At 44.4% G+C, this 17,963-nt stretch overlaps 1 protein-coding gene across 2 annotated transcripts in view; it reads right to left on the bottom strand.

Annotated features, from left to right (window-relative positions):
- KCTD16 (potassium channel tetramerization domain containing 16) overlaps positions 1-17,559 on the bottom strand; it is a 168,046-nt gene extending 150,487 nt beyond the window's left edge. For both annotated transcript variants that reach the window (XM_054036522.1, XM_054036521.1), the window contains exon 1: positions 16,696-17,559. In XM_054036522.1, coding sequence (XP_053892497.1) covers positions 16,696-17,527 — 832 coding nt within the window. In that variant the 5' untranslated portion in view covers positions 17,528-17,559. The remainder of the gene's footprint in view (positions 1-16,695) is intronic.
- Positions 17,560-17,963: the final 404 nt, after the last annotated feature.

Below are 17,963 nucleotides of genomic sequence, written 5' to 3'. Positions count from 1 at the left end.
GTAAATATTTGTAAACATTACAAAAAAAAAAGCAAGCAAGTCTGTTAACGTGTATGGGGATGGAGCGGAAATCCTCCAGGGACATCTCCAGAAAGCTCTCCTGGTTGAAATGGGGTGATTTTATTAAGGGGGACATTCAGAGGCGCCCGTTCCTGCTCTTCTGACCAGAAATGTTCCCCGCTGTTAACCACGCGGTGGGGGGAGGGGTGAAGTGATCATCCCAGAGAATCGTGTGTGTGGGGGGGGGGGTGGTTTACTTGTGTTTGTGCCGCATGTTAACCGGGAAACCGCAGCCCCCTCCTTTTACATTGAAACCCCATTTTAAATGGACAACCCAATTCATCCTTGATATGGGAAATGCGCTGCTGTTTGCAACCTTTCCCGCATGTTAAGAAGGTTAAAAAAGCCAGAACACTGTGGCCTACGATGGCTGCCTGCAAGCCGAAATATGCGACCTTGTAATGAAAGAGTGTACCCATTGTTCCCTAAAATGTGTCTTTTTTAACCACCTCTCCCTTCTCCTCCGCCAGCTGCAAATGTTTCTCCTTCGCAGAGGCTCGTGAACATTAGAAAGAGAAAACGTAAGACGAGGGACGAGATGTTCACGGAGCTGCAGATGTCCGCCCAGGCTGATAGAGCACAGCAGAATGCGTGGAGGCAGTCAATGTCGGAGATGAGAAAAGCCCAATATGAACGAGAGGAGAGGTGGCGGGCTGAATCGCGGGAAGAACAGAGCAAGTGGCGGGCTGAAGACGATAGGTGGCGTCAGCTTGCAGACAGACAGCAAGAGGCAATGCTCCGTCTGCTGGAGCATCAAACTGATATGCTCGAGCGTATGGTTGAGTTGCAGGAAAGGCAGCAGGAGCAGAGACCGCCGCTACAGCCCCTGTGTAACCAACAGCCCTCCTCCCCAAGTTCCATAGCCTCCTCACCAAGACGCCCAAGAACACGGTGGGGGGGCCTCCGTCCACCCAGTCACTCCACCCCAGATGATCGCCCAAGCATCAGAAGGCTGGCCTTCAATAAGAGTTAAAGTTTTAAAATGCAGTGTGTCCTTTTCCATCCCTCCTCCCCCACCCATCCCAGCTACCTTGGCAATTATCCCCCTACCTCTGTAAGGAACTAATAAAGAATGCATGAATGTGAAAAAACAATGACTTTATTGCCTCTGCAAGCGGGAGGGGAGGGGACGGTGGGGTGGGGTGGTTGGTTTACAGGGAAGTAGAGTGAACCGGGTCGGGGGGGGGGGGTTGGAGGGTTCATCAAGGAGAAACAAACAGAAGTTTCACAGAGTAGCCTGGCCAGTCACAAAACTCGTTTTCAAAGCTTCTCTGATGCGCACCGCGCCCTGCTGTGCTCCTCTAACCGCCCTGGTGCCTGGCTGCGCGTAATCAGCGGCCAGGCGAGTTGCCTCAACCTCCCACCCCGCCATAAATGTCTCCCCCTTACTCTCACAGATATTGTGGAGCGCACAGCAAGCAGCAATAACAATGGGGATATTCTTTTCGCTGAGGTCTGAGCGAGTCAGTAAGCTGCGCCAGCGCGCTTTTAAACGTCCAAATGCACATTCCACCACCATTCGGCACTTGCTCAGCCTGTAGTTGAACAGGTCCTGACTCCTGTCCAGGCTGCCTGTGTACGGCTTCATGAGCCATGGCATTAAGGGGTAGGCTGGGTCCCCAAGGATCACGATAGGCATTTCAACATCCCCAATGGTCACTTTCTGGTCCAGGAAGAAAGTCCCTTCCTCCAGCTTTCGAAACAGAGCAGAGTTCCTGAAGACGCGAGCATCATGTACCTTTCCCGGCCATCCCACGTTGATGTTGGTGAAACATCCCTTGTGATCCACCAGGGCTTGCAGCAGCATTGAAAAGTACCCCTTGCGGTTTACGTAGTCGGTGGCTTGGTGCTCCGGTGACAAGATAGGGATATGGGTTCTGTCTATGGCCCCGCCACAGTTTGGGAATCCCATTTCAGCAAAACCATCCACTATTGACTGCACGTTGCCCAGAGTCACTACCCTTGCTATCACCAGGTCTTTCATTGCCCTGGCAAATTGGATCACAGCAGCCCCCACCGTAGATTTGCCCACTCCAAATTGATTCCCGACTGACCGGTAGCTGTCTGGCGTTGCAAGCTTCCACAGGGCTATCGCCACTCGCTTCTCAACTGTGAGGGCTGCTCTCATCTTGGTATCCTGGCGTTTCAGGGCAGGGGAAAGCAAGTCACAAAGTTCCATGAAAGTGGCCTTACGCATGCGAAAGTTTCGCAGCCACTGGGAATCGTCCCATACCTGCAGCACGATGCGATCCCACCAGTCTGTGCTTGTTTCCCGGGCCCAGAATTGGCGTTCCACGGCATCAACCTGCCCCAGTGACACCATGATTTCCACATTGCTGGGGCCTGTGCCTTGTGAGAGGTCTATGTCCATGTCAATTTCCTCATCACTCTCGTCGCCGCGCTGCAATCGCCTCCTCGCCTGGTCCGGGTTTCGCCTTGGCATGTTCTGGCTCTGCATATACTCCAGGACAATGCGCGTGGTGTTCATAGTGCTCATAATTGCCGCGGTGATCTGAGCGGGCTCCATGATCCCAGTGCTAGCTATGGCGCCTGGTCAGAAAAAAGGCGCGAAAGTAGTATCTGATGGACCAGGAGAAGGAGGGCGGGAGGGAGGGAGGGAGGGAGGGCCGAGTGACGACATGGCGTACAGGTACAGGAACAGGGAGAAACACAAACAACTGTCACACAGAATGGTCCCCCCAAAGATTAAACTGGAAACCCTGGGCTTAGCAGGCCGTTGATTTCACGGAGGAAGGGGAAGCAAATGAACACAGAACAAATCTATTTTTTACATCTTAAGGTGGCAGCCGACGGTGCAGCATGAGTGACAGCCATACCAGTATGACGACGATGGGTACCAATCATAATATACCATCATCTGCCAAAAGGCAAGGGGCTGCTGCTGTGTAGCAATGCAGCCCCACGTCTGCCAACCCCACGTCCGCCAGCACCCAGCATCGCCCTCGGCCTCTTCTGGGTGCTTAGCAGACAATACTGGGCAATTGGCAGAAAATAGTATATTACGACTGGTAACCATCATCATCAAAACAGTAGCATGTCTGCCCAGGTGGCCATGATTGACAGCCATACCAGTATGACGACGACGGGTACCAGTCATAATATACCATCGCCTGCAAGGGGCTGGTGCAATGCAGCCCTACGGCTGCCAGCCTCACGGCTATCACTCATGCTACACCGTCTACCGCCAAAAGGCAGTTAGCAGCTGCTGCTGTGTAGCAATGCAGTCCCACGTCTGCCGGCACCCAGAGGACATATGGTGACAGTGAGCTCAGCTGAGCTGAGCGGGCTCCATGCTTGCCGTGGTACGTTGTCTGCACAGGTAACCCAGGTAAAAAGGCGCGAATGTATTGTCTGCCGTTGCTGTGACGAGGGGGGAGGGGCCTGACGACATGTACCCAGAACCGCCCGCGACACTGTTTTGCATCATCCGGGCATTGGGATCTCAACCCAGAATTCAAAGAAAAGACGCGAACCGCTTATCGGCTCTCTGAGCTGTGGCGCAAACGTAGTATCTGACGGACTAGGGGAAGGAGGGAGGGGGGCCGAGTGACGACATGGCGTACAGGCACAGGGAATTAAAATAAAGAACGGTGGCTGTGCATCAGGGAGAGACACAAACAACTGTCACAGACTGGTCCCCCCCAAAGATTAAACTGAAAACCCTGGGTTTAGCAGGCCGTTGATTTGACAGAGGGAGGGGGAAGCAAATGAATACAGAGCAAATCTATTTTTTTACATCTTAAGACGACGGTGCAGCGTGACTGATAGCCCTCGGCATCTTTCTGGGTGCTTGGCAGCAAATACGGGGCGGTGTATGACGATGGTCTTCAGGCCTATTGCACAATCGGCTGCTCAGGGAAGACTCTGCTAACGTACGATGACCCGACTTGTAATAGGATGGCTAACAGTCGTAATACACCATTTACTGCCAAAAGGCAAGCCCCACGGCTGCCAGCACCCAGATCGCCGATGAAGGCTACCAGTCTACTGCACCGTCTACCGCCAAAAGGCAGTTAGCAGCTGCTGCTGTGTAGCAATGCAGTCCCACGTCTGCCGGCACCCAGAGGACATATGGTGACGGTGAGCTCAGCTGAGCTGAGCGGGCTCCATGTTGTCTGCACAGGTAACCCAGGTAAAAAGGCGCGAATCTATTGTCTGCCGTTGCTGTGACGGGGGAGGGAGGGGCCTGACGACATGTACCCAGAACCGCCCGCGACACTGTTTTGCATCATCCGGGCATTGGGATCTCAACCCAGAATTCCAAGGGGCGGCAGAGACTGCGGGAACTGTGGGATAGCTGTGGGATAGCTACCCATAGTGCAATGCTCCGGAAGTCGACGCTAGCCTCGTACTGTGGACGCGGTCCGCCGACTAGAGCACCTAGAGCATTTTATTGTGTGGACACACACAATCGGCTGTATACAACCGATTTCAATAAAACCGGCTTCTATAAATTCGAACTAATTTCGTAGTGTAGACATACCCTTAGTATACTGAAGTAATTCACATATTGACTCTAGGGAAAACTTCATTTAATGGGGACTGAAATAGTATGATGAATTCAGGGGGCGGGATAGTTCAGTGGCTTGAGCATTGGCCTGCTAAACCCAGGGTTTTGAGTTCAATCCTCGAAGATTTAAAGATCTGGGGCAAAAAAACAGTTGGGGATTGGCCCTACTTTGAGCAGCTGGTTGGACTAAATGACCTCCTGAGGTCCCTTCCAACCCTGATATTCTAAGGCTTTCCCCTGCCTTTCCGCTGAACACCACTAAGATGCCATTTGGTATTACTTCAGCAGAGCCTCTTGCTCTTAAAACTAACAGGTACATTACAGTATTTTCTTCCCAGGAGACACTACCAAGCAATGTAAAAATCATCTAGGCACTCAACACCTAGAGCAAAGTGCTGACCATGCTCACAGCACCAGTATTTCAGTAGTCTCAGGAGCCCAAAGGAAGCAAACAGAACACTCCAGTAATCAGCTGAAGCACAGTGTTCAGCTGTTCATTAAATAAGGTCATTTTTATAAGGGGGTTTTAGGATGGATTAGAAACTAAGATGGCCAGGGTTTTCTTTATTATCATTATTTTATAGAGTTTTTTTGACTGCCTGCAGCAGCTAATCAATGAGCCACTACAAATTGCTAATCACTTTGCCAGAAGATTCTGAAAAAGCACTAGAAAATTATTAATATTACCAATTTAAGAACCAGCTTCCTAAGCCTGTTTGTCTATTACAGCTGTAGAGTGTTCAACATCAACATTCGGCTTACACGTGAAAAGGCACGTACGTGACTGATATTCAATAAAAAGTGGTCAGTGAGGTTGCATTCTGTCTAACTGAACAGTTTATACGGGCATCTCAACAATGCCAATAACTAGGTATTAAAAGGTAAAAGTTTATCACATCATCAGATTATTAGTTATCTTTTAAAATATTATTAGAAGGCTCATACAACAAGCTTACCTGTGGAAACCAAGAACAATAGCATGCATTGTGCTAATGCCAAGGACATAAGAACATAAGACCTGCCATATTGGGTCAGAGCAAGGTCCACCTTGCCTAGTATCCTGCCTCCTACAGTGGTCCATCCCAGAGCTTCAGGGGAAATGTACAGAACAGGGCAATTATGGAGTGATCCAACTCTGTCTTCCACTTCTAGCTTTTGGCAGTCAGAGGTTTAGGGTCTCCCTGAGCAGAGTGTTGGGTCCCTAGCCCTCTGGGCTAATAGCTATTGATGGACTTATCTGCCATGAACTTATTCATAGATTCATAGATTCTAGGACTGGAAGGGACCTCGAGAGGTCATCGAGTCCAGTCCCCTGCCCGCATGGCAGGACCAAATACTGTCTAGACCATCCCTGATAACATTTATCTAACCTACTCTTAAATATCTCCAGAGATGGAGATTCCACAACCTCCCTAGGCCATTTATTCCAGTGTTTAACCACCCTGACAGTTAGGAACTTTTTCCTAATGTCCAACCTAGACCTCCCTTGCTGCAGTTTAAACTCATTGCTTCTTGTTCTATCCTTAGAGGCTAAGGTGAACAAGTTTTCTCCCTCCTCCTTATAACACCCTTTTAGATACCTGAAAACTGCTATCATGTCCCCTCTCAGTCTTCTCTTTTCCAAACCAAACAAACCCAATTCTTTCAGCCTTCCTTCATAGGTCATGTTCTCTGGACCCTTTCCAATTTCTCCACATCTTTCTTGAAATGTGGTGCCCAGAACTGGACACAATACTCCAGCTGAGGCCTAACCAGAGCAGAGTAGAGCGGAAGAATGACTTCTCGTGTCTTGCTCACAACACACCTGTTAATACATCCCAGAATCATGTTTGCTTTTTTTGCAACAGCATCACACTGTTGACTCATATTTAGCTTGTGGTCCACTATAACCCCTAGATCCCTTTCTGCCGTACTCCTTCCTAGACAGTCTCTTCCCATTCTGTATGTGTGAAACTGATTTTTTTTCCTAAGTGGAGCATTTTGCATTTGTCTTTGTTAAACTTCATCCTGTTTAACTCAGACCATTTCTCCAATTTGTCCAGATCATTTTGAATTATGACCCTGTCCTCCAAAGCAGTTGCAATCCCTCCCAGTTTGGTATCATCCGCAAACTTAATAAGCGTACTTTCTATGCCAATATCTAAGTCGTTAATGAAGATATTGAACAGAGCCAGTCCCAAAACAGACCCCTGCGGAGCCCCACTTGTTATGCCTTTCCAGCAGGATTGGGAACCATTAATAACAACTCTCTGAGTACGGTTATCCAGCCAGTTATGCACCCACCTTATAGTAGCCCCATCTAAATTGTATTTGCCTAGTTTATCGATAAGAATATCATGCGAGACCGTATCAAATGCCTTACTAAAGTCTAGGTACACCACATCCACAGCTTCTCCCTTATCCACAAGACTCGTTATCCTATCGAAGAAAGCTATCAGATTGGTTTGACATGATTTGTTCTTTACAAATCCATGCTAGCTATTCCCTATCACCTTACCACCTTCCAAGTGTTTGCGGATGATTTCCTTAATTACTTGCTCCATTATCTTCCCTGGCACAGAAATTAAACTAACTGGTCTGTAGTTTCCTGGGTTGTTTTTATTTCCCTTTTTATAGATGGGCACTATATTTGACCTTTTCCAGTCTTCTGGAATCTCTCCCGTCTCCCATGATTTTCCAGCTTATTCATTTAGCATCTCTGTAATAGCCTTGTCTTCCTTGAGTGCTCCTTTAACACCTTTGTCATCTAGTGGCCCCATTGCCTCTTTGGCAGACTTCCTGCTTCTGATATACTTAAAAAACTGTTTATTATTAATTTTTTTTGCATCTTTAGCAAGCGGCACCTCAAATTCTTTCTTGGCCTTCCTTATTATACTTCTACATTTTACTTGACAGAGTTTGTGTTCTGATTTCATTGGGAACTAGAAGGGGCTTGGCAACTCTAAAAATCAGGCAAACAGTGGGCCATATTGAGACATCAATTTTTAAGTAGGATTATTTTTAATGAATCATAATAGCACAATATGGCTCACTACATGTGTAATACACTGACAATGCATATGATTTTAACAGGAAAATTTGCTTAAAATAGATAGCGTGATATGGCTTAGTATTTGTCTTCAATTTTGTTTATTTTTATCCCTATATTAACTTGTTCACATCCTCTAAAAGCGATAAGACAAAAATCACTCATGTAATGTTCTTCAGCATGGCATACTCACTCCCCACTTCATTTTAGAGACAGTTTAAATCATTCCACCAACTCTAACCCACTCAATAACTATTTTCCTTCTTTACCAAGGAGGATACGTTTTACAGTAAGATTCATAAAAGGTTACTCTAATTCATTCTGAACATGTAATTTAAATTGTGCTTCTAGTTCCAAGTGTGCCATACATTACCCTAGCCTTTGAAAAGCTGCAAAAATGAGAAACAGAGGAAAATGCTGCTAAAAACTCCAACCATTCCAGAATAACTGAAAAACAATTGCCACAGTGAAACATTTGTCTGGATATTTTCGTACGTTTGTTAAAATCCAATTAAAATAAGTAGCTTCACTGTGCTCTCTCATTCTTGCTCTTTTATTCTTTCCTAGTTAGTCTCTCGTAAAGAACCACAGCTACACTCCAGCCAACTTTTTAAAAAAAATCTGAAGTCATCAGACTGAAAAAAGCACCAGAGAACAGACTGTTGAGAACAATTTTGAACTGGTCCTCAGGGAACATATAAAATGACTGTCAAACATTTCCATTTCTAATTTCTATAATTCTCTTCTCTTCAGGGATCCTAGCAACTGGAATTTTTCCTCCCACAGTATCTTCAGAGAGTTCGGTGTTAGGGTTCCTTTTTTCCATGTCTTTTCCAGGGTGATTGGTGCTAAAACTCCCCAGAGAACTATTATATATATTATATACATTACAAAAATGCAATTCTAATCTCAAAAGTGAATCTGTGAAACTGGCATTGCTGAGGTCCCATGGTTAGTGCCTCTCAATGACATCCTGATCAAATGTGGTTAGTTTACTGTGAAAATGATGGGTTTTTCTAACTGCCAGCCCTGTAAACCCAAGCTGGGCACTGGAAGTCAAACCAGATTATTTATGGCTTGAACATGAGCAGCAACAATAAAGATTCTGCAAATCAGATTCTGTCCTCAATTATACCTGTTAACCCCACTGCAGAAAATAGACTTCGAAGGCAAAATTTTGCTTTGCATATAGGGCTTGATCCACAGTCCACTGAATTCAATAGGAGACCTTCCAATAACTTCACTGGTATTTGGATTAGGTCCTTAAAGTTTAGTTAACATTTCTGTTGATGATACCCAAGCCAGAAGAGAATTCAGCTCACATCCCTCAAGTTGTTGTGGATCTGCAGTGCTAACAAAAAGGAAAGAGTAGTAAAAACGTTTTGTCACTAAAGTAAGCCAATGTGAGCTGGAATACACAGCAGATCCGTCGCACTACATAAGGTGCCATTTTTACATAGTCCCTTTTCAGATTAGAAAGGACCACATCATTTCATGGAAAAGCCCCTGAGGGATTTATTAGAGAATTATAACCTTTTTAAACGTTCCTTAAACCATCCTATAGGGATTCATAAAGAACTATACCCATTTTATAGGATGGATAAAATACCTATAGAGAGGTGATCACCCTTTATTGAATTCTATAGGTCTCTAGAAAAATTACATTACCATACAACCCTATTGTGTTTACCTTTGTTAAATTCTATGGGATTTTTCCATAGAGATCATGACACCTACTTTTAAGATTTCAACATTGGCCTATTCTAATTAAAAGCTGATAGCACAATATGACCCAACACAATCAGGCAAATTACCACTCAAAGTTAGAGAGCCCAAGTGACAGAAGGTTTGAGTGACCAGCAGAAAGTCAGCAAAAGGATGCAGCCTCCGCCAGTGGGTCTCCACAAGAGTACTAACTACAACTAGGGCCCTACCAAATTCACAGTCCATTTTGGTCAATTTCACAGTCATAGGATTTTAAAAATTGTAAATTTCCTGATCTCAGCTATTTAAATCTGAAATTTCAGTGTTGTGACTGTAGGGGTTCTGAACCAAAGATGGGTTTGGGGGGGGAGGTCGCAAGGTTATTGTAGGGTGGGGTTGAGGTACTGTCACCTTACTTCTGCACTGCTGCTGGCGCTGCCTTCAGAACTGGGCGGCCAGAGAGCGGCGGCTGCTAGCCAGGAACCCAGCTCTGAAGGCAGCGCCACCAGCAGCAATGCAGAAGTAAGGATAGCAATGGTAGGCCCTTACTTCTGTGCTGCTGCCTTCAGAGCTGGGCCCTCAGCCAGCAGCCACCACTCTCCCGCCACCTAGATCTGAAGGCAGCAGCGCAGAAGTAAGGGTTGTAATACTGTGACCCCCTACAATAACATTGCAAACCCCCTTTTAGGTCAGGACCCCCAGTTTGAGAAACACCATCTCCCCCACGAAATCTGTATAATATAGGGTAAAAGCACACAAAAGACCAGATTTCACAGGGGAGACCAGACTTCACGGTCCGTGATGAGTTTTTCACAGCCATGAATTTGGTAGAGCCCTAACTATAACTCAGAGCTCTTTTTCCCCAATGGAGAGCTAGGTAACAATACTGAGTGCCTTTGCTTGTGGTGAATCCACCCAGAAATCAGCCTGACACTGAAGCAGGTCAGTAAAAATTACACTCCCCAATGTGGAATAATTTTGGACCAGTAATTAAATGGTATTTTTAATTACAGCAACATGATAGGTCTACTTGTTTATACTAAACATGCAACTCCACATAGGGCAATATCCAAGGTGAGATGTAAGATAACTACTCCTCACAGTGAGTACTGTGTATCTAGAAAGGCACCAATAGAGGGGTGAAAGTAGGCCGGTATAGGCCAGTACAGCAAACCGGTAAGAACTGGCTGCCGGTACCGGCCCGTATGCAGCCGCTGCGGCAGCGCTTTAATATTGCTGCCCCTTTTGCCTACCCCTGTTGGCAACCCTACCAGCAGGGCCCCTGCTGCCCCAGGGCTCAGTGATTTAAAAGGGCCTGGGGCTGCCAGATGCCACTACTGCGGCAGCAGCCGGAGCCCCTGACCCTTTAAATGGCCGCCAGAGCCCTGGGCGGGACAGGACAGGCAGCGCGGATGGGCTGGCTGGGTCAGGCTGACACCAGCCCCGCCCCTTCTAGGGGCCCGGAGCTGGGCCCCCATACCGGTAAGTCGTTTATGTTACTTTCACCCACCGCTGCATCAATAGTGCCATCTCCTGCTTTAAATCTCCTGAACAACAATAGCTATATATAGTTCAATAAGACTGGAGTAGAATGAAGACAAAACAATGAAGTTAGACTCCTTAAAACCAGCAAAACCACTTTTTAAGGGTTTGTTTCACATAATTGCTGACATGAGACCTGAACCTAAATCTTTAGGTCAATTTGTTTATAATCAGATTAGAATAATGAGATTATTCAGGTTATGTATCGACATCTAAATAATCAAACTTCTGATCAGTGGGGTGACTCTAACCAAACTGTTCTACTATGGTAAAATTCTGAAGAGCACACTAGTCAGTCTAGATAACTAGTTGGACACAACTTGACCTTCACCCAAATTTGACACAGTGCCTCTGGGCAAGGCCCTTGAAACCTCCTGATTTGGTGGTGGTGGTAACATAAGCAGGAAAACAGACCTGGATAACAGAATCACACCCTCATCAAGGTGCGGAAATGAAGCCTACTGAGATTTCAGACAAGCCTCTTATTCAGCATGATGGACAAGGAGCACTGCAGAATAAGCTTTTCACCCAGCAGTAGAATAAGAAACACAGATGATGATGATGAACTGAAGGCAACAGTCGGGGGATGGGGGCATTGAACATCTCACATCAGCAGGAACTGAAGATGAACATTCTCAGGGCCTGGTTTCATTTTGTTATTTTTCTGGTCATTTTGATCCTCTTCACTCAAGACATTTAAAATTAGACTGAAGAAAATACTAGAAAATATACTAAAGAGAACCATTTGAAGAGGCAGACAGATAAGATAATGTAATAGCCTTTTCTTCTATGCCTAATCCATGTGGTTTTATATTTTGTGGATTTCAAAATACATTTGCATTGAATTTTGTTTGTCAAACTTTTGCCTTGAGGCTCAAGTTATTAATAGTATGTACACACACACACTAATTAAATGTTCTTTCAGCTGTATTCACATGAAAATACTGACCTGCTGCTGCAGCTGGTTACATGAATCTCGGGTAAAATATGCCATATGAATACCATACAAATTATATATGTGAGATTTGCACTTTCAGTTAAAGGCTGTCAAGCTAAATTCTAAGTGGATACCAATTACTTTACTTCTTCCCCCATCCAACCTCACTTAATAGGATATGATCATTAAACTGAAGATAATTTGAGAATACTCCACAACCATCTCTTTATACCAAACGGCTACCATCAAAGTAGAAAAATACCCCAACAAACATCATTTTGTTAAAAGGATAAGGTGAGAATGGGGCCAAAGTTAGGGTGACCAGATGTCCCGATTTTATAGGGACAGTCCCGATTTTGGGGTCTTTTTCTTATATAGACTCCTATTACCCCCCACCCCGTCCCAATTTTTCACATTTGCTGTCTGGTCACCCTAGCCAAAGTCTACAACTCTTGCCATAATGAGTGGCAGCAGAGCATGTTTTTAAGGAACAAGAATCCTGTCAATTAATTTTCTGCCTACAGTCATATTGCCATGGATGTTTCAAAGTTTCCTTTGAACATTACAGCTACTTGAGATGCTCTGCGTGCATGGCTATGAAGTGGCCTACTCAAGGCCAGGCTTAAGGAAATGTGCATAATTTCCTCAAATTTAAAAGTAACTTTCATGCTAGCTTAGATTTTGGAAAATGTCTTGAAGAATAATGTATTTGCATGTATCTCTGCACTCATTATGTGGACAATAATCTAATCTAGTTCAGTAGCTCCCCCAACCTTTTCTTGTTGGAAAATCATTAAAATACATTGGAGGATGGGCACCCCCACCAAGTCCCCTTCTACCACGTTTTGGCATAGTTGTTACTGTCTCTCCTTCTGTCTGTTCATTTGCTCTCTCTCTCTCAAATTCTTTTCTGTATTTTCTCTTCTTTTCCCTATCAGTTTTTTGTGTTTTTCTTTTTCATTAGTGACTCTCCACTCCTCCCCCAACTCAACAGAAAGCTACCTGTTGTTTGGGGTGTGTATCGTGTTATTACTTGGTGCTACCCACAGCTATAATGAGAGCTGGAAGAAGAGAGAACAGGAGCTTAGAATGGCAGGCTACAGTCTAGACTTGCAGCCATATGCATGTGAGCTGCTCCCAAAGCCAGCTACATGGGAGGCCACTGAGAAGCAGAGAGAGAAGGTAAGTGCCAGTGGCTTTAAAGAAACCACCTGCTACTTTACTTACAGCAGCAGACTTGTTTGCAGTGGGAGCAGAATGGATACTTGTAGCTTACCACAACCCAATTCACATTGCTATTGTCCTCTGCCCTGTACCCCCGAACCACTCTGGTATACAAACGCACACACACAAATTGGGAGCCACTGAGCTAATGTTTAAAACTGGGGCTTTTCAGTTTTCCAACCTTTTCTCTCCTACTTCAGGTTTAAGAACTCATAGATATCTTTGTATGAGACCCATGCCAACTGTTCTGGCAAGGGTGTAATTTTGGAATCAAGTGGAAAGGTTTAGTTTGTAATCTGCTCCTAAAATAAGAGGGGAGAAGTCTGTATGTTAGCATTAAAATTAGAGGGACTCAAGCCACAAAATTTTGACCCAGTTCCAGATGTCAAAACACACCAAAGTTTAAGAGGTATCCAAACCCAAGCTTTTGGTTCAGTCTATGGTAAAGATTGAAAACATTTCAAAAAGGAATATCCAAGTGCAGAGGGTGAACACTAAAAGATCAGGGTGTTTGGATGTAAGGTGTTAACTCAGGACTATCTGTACTTAAAGTAGTAGTAGAGAAAGCACATCAAAGATTGACACTCTTCTCACTGGATCAAATTCACCCTTTGCCAATATAAACTCTGCTTAAACAGCCTTAGCACAGGAAAACTAGGGGATGGAGTAGGAGAAAAGAAATCTATCCTTCGTCCTCAACTACTGTCCCACCTCGGAGAAGGAATTGCATACTCCCTACACAGATACTGCAGTCCCTGGATTGGGTTAATTGTGGACCCACTGTACAAACATAGCCTGTCTCCAAATTCCCCTTTGCACTGGCCTATTTGAAACTGGAGTGGAGCCCAGCTGCACTGCACACAAGGGGGAGGGAGGTTGCAGAGTCATTCTGTGTGCTTGCTCTGCAGCCCTTCTCAGCAACACAGCTGCAGGTTTGCATGTTGGATACTTTCTGTGGCCCCTGAAATTCTGGTTACATTTCACCCACAGTGAACATGAATCTCCCCTTAGCCTCAATGGCACCTACATATGGATACATGTCCCTTAGTATTAACATTACATTTTGTTGACTGCACAATCTGTAGCTATTAGCTTATCTGGAAAACTTCCACTTTGCATATTTGTCTTTGGTCCACCTCATTACTTTCAAATGGATTAACTTCCACATGCTGGATATTCTTTATCTGCATGCCAACTATGGAACATACATCAGAGACCAACATGGTTTTTCCCTCCATTCTTCTTTCTTTTAAAAATGAACGTCTTTCAGGTCCATTCCCCACCTGCGAGGAGTATCTGAGCTTTACATTTTCACAGGAGGTAGTTAAGCTGCTCTGCTAAGAACATCTTAGCACATAACTACAGTAACTAGTTGCTTTAGAGCACCTCCCATGGTTTCGGCCCATTAACCTGAGCACAATCGCTTGATTAATTAATGCTTATATAGGCACAGTTGGCAGCGTCTAATTAAATAATTATGGCTAAGCAGCTGCACAGAAGTTGTAATGTCCCACTAGAAAGCCAGCTGTCAATTTTACTGGTCCTCAAAGCTTTCAAAAAATGACTTTTGGAGATTAGATGTAAAAGGTCTTTCTCCACTCTACACATTATCTATATGTATTGCCCCTGTTCTTACATTAGCTCTGCCCATCACCAGATTATGAACATGCAGCTGTAAAATCCCTGCAATTCAACAATGGCAATTGGTACAGTAACTGGAGACAAACTAGTCACAATGGTCTGAATTGGATCTAGATTGAGCAGGATGAGTTTGCATCGTGGTCATCGGTTTGGCCCATTATACAGATAGGGACCATTTAAAAAATTTAGGTCTGGATCGAGGTTAGAATTTCAAACATCCACAAAATGGAAGTGTGTTCAGATAGGGTCAGACACAAATCCTGTTGAATTCAATGAGATTTTTCCAGGGATTTCAGTAGGTTTGGATCAGGCCTGTATTGATGGACTAGGGAAGCAAAGTTAGATCAGGCTCATTACACACACTCACACTCTCTTTTTGCTCTCAGATATTTCTAAAGCCCTTATCACCTTGATATCTAAGCATCATCACTAATAATCACAAAAAGATAGCCAATACCTAGCACAGTCTATGAAGGATAAAGTTCTGAAGAATATGAATATAAGATATCAATGATCTTTATTTGCTAATTAACATAACATTATTTGGGTCCTGCTTCAGTTTTTAAAATAGTTGGTAAAATTCCAGCAAGCGTATAGCTTTTTCTGATTTTTTTTTTTAAATTTAAATATGATTTACTACCATGCATTTCTGGAATTACACTAATTCTACTGTAACTTCATGTCAGATATTGATTTCAAATATTAGAAACCTAGTAATATACATCCTCCAGCCCCGCTTGACTTTGAGCTGATCCAAGACCTCTGAAGTATTTTACCAAGAAGTCCTGCTATAAAACTAATGTTCAATAAATCTATGCATATCAAAAATACAGAAGGCTTTTTTGGCAAGCTAACTTAAGCACTATTACATAAGCAGATTTGGGCTGCCTGTTGAGCTCAGTAACGGGACTAGGTGGTACTCAGCTGAGTGTTGCACTGTAGTTTATTACATGTCAATAAACTACTCAAGTTCTGGGCATCTTTCAACACAAACAGTCAACTCTTCACGTTACTGGGGATATATTGACTACAATTGTTATACAACGTAGCAGGTGAGACAAGTAGCTGTTGTTCACCTTTCTATCCCTCTGCCCAACACGTGATCTTCGAAAGATGATAAACTCCACTTGTGCAAAGGGACTAGGGAAACATTCTCTCCTTTACCTTATTGAAGTAAAAGTAAAATAGCCTAGCACACTCCTAGAATATTTAAGTCCCAGAGTTGTGGAATGATTTTCTGATGCAGGATTATGGAATCAAAATTACCCTAATGTTACCATTGGTAACAGTGTCCCTGGCTGAATATCAATTTAGGAAGTTAATGAGCCTGCTAGAGCTATCAGATCAAAATTAGTACAACAGTATATGATCTGGTGTGATTCCCGTTAGCAGGACATATCCATCTAGTTAGGAAGGATCTGCTTTTCATAACAGCATGTAGCCACCTGCCTATCTATCCACTGAATCCTCATTTTAAAGGCCATAAGTTGGTTCTGAAAAAGATCCCTGTTGAAAAGGAGCCAGCACGACTGCATTTTTTCCACTTCCCTACATGTGTGCGTGTCAGCCTTGTTGACAGATGGCTTGGCTGACTGTGCCTATTGTCAAACATCTATTACCTTTGTATATTGAATCTCATTTGAAGATTTTCTGTAATTAAATCTACAGTGTGTTTGCAAGGCTTACATTACATCCAGGGAGTACTCAGGAAATGTGTAAGGCAGTCAAATGGCTGATTCACAAAGCCTCGGATAGCAACACCTTTCAGTTGTGGGGAAGAAAAGGTGCTTTTGGCAGTCTGTGCTGCCACCTAGCCAAGACCACACCACTGAGTTCAGTGTTAATTTACATTTTAAAAGCTTATACTAAAGCATATCCCCTTGGATTCTGTTGTATCAGAAGAGAACTTCCATCAGCTGCAGAGACAATGAAATCAAACCTGCTAGTGCTCTGAAAATGAAATACACACCAAATGAGACAGGCTTTAACCAGATAATTATTTTTTCCCTACAAATCTCTTGTACTTACGGTAGAAGACATATTCAGTGTAGCTGGACCAGACTTTATCATCTGTGTACTGATTGACAAAAGAAGCCGTCACTGAGGAATTGCAGGCCACCATGTGGAATCCACATTCTGACAACATGTCAAAAGCCCTCTCCAGGTGCTTGAACTTGAGATAGAACCTGGAGGTGTATCTTTCCGGTGCCCTATCTGGGTCTCTACTCTCATTCAAACTTTCTCCAAAGACCTCTTTGACTAGAGCAATCCTTCCACAAACCAAAATCCTCGGGACTCTCCTGAACTTGGCATCAGCTTGGCTCTCTCTGCCCATGGTGCATGACCCCCTGTACCCAATAGTAATGAAACCCCATTTTCGATCTGAAGGTAAGAGTGATGATGGGGGGCATATTCTTGTGTCACTGCCTTGGGAGACCTCCTCGTAGTCGCTGTGGCAATAGTCATCGGGGCTTTGCTTGACATCATCAGGAGTTAGGAGTTTGACCAAGTCTGGGAGCTGAAAATATTCAGCTTCCCTTTTGAGCCTTCCCTTTTCTGGGAAGTGATCAGGCAGGACCACTTGCTTGTCCCTGAGATAGTCCAGAATGTAGCGGAAGAGGAAACCATCTCTATCAATGAAGAACCTTCCCTTGGAGTCCTTAGCTAGATCACTGGCTGTGTCTCTCTTGGGGGTGAACATTTTCCACAGCAAGGAGTGGGGGATGCCCACCAAGGTGGAATGGCGAGTGAAGTATACTTGACCACCTACGTTTAGCTCCACCACCTCTGGGAAGGCATGTAGACCAGCCCCTTGTTCTCTAGGAGGGAGGTAAGTCCTGCAGTTTCCACTCAAAGCCATTGTATTTTAAAACAAAAATCAGCCACACGGAATGGCAGGACTATCAATCACATCAAAGAGTAGAATGAGGCTCCTCCACCAGACCCCCAAAAGGACTCATAATATTTAAGAAATGAGGGGGGGACAAAAAGTTAGTTTGTTAAAAAAATCAGAATTGTCCAGAAGTGACTATGTCACGGAAGCTGGCAAAGCAGCTTAAAACCTAAACAATGGATGGAGAGCAATAACTTCATGAAATGCAATTGGATCTTCCAACAAAGTCCCAAAAATCAAGATCAAGCCCAGCCTACGATTATTCACAGGTCTGTTAAAGGGGGGAAACAAAATAAGACAATTATTTCCCTAAGCATCATAAAAGTTAAAATAGAGGGAAATAGGTCAGTTCATAAAGCCCCCTCTAGTACAGATTGCAGGAGAGAAAATCAAGATCTTTTGC

This window comes from Malaclemys terrapin, chromosome 8 (assembly GCF_027887155.1).
Source record: "Malaclemys terrapin pileata isolate rMalTer1 chromosome 8, rMalTer1.hap1, whole genome shotgun sequence".
NCBI classification, from domain to species: Eukaryota; Metazoa; Chordata; order Testudines; family Emydidae; genus Malaclemys; species Malaclemys terrapin.
This window is presented reverse-complemented; position numbering and strand designations above follow the sequence as displayed.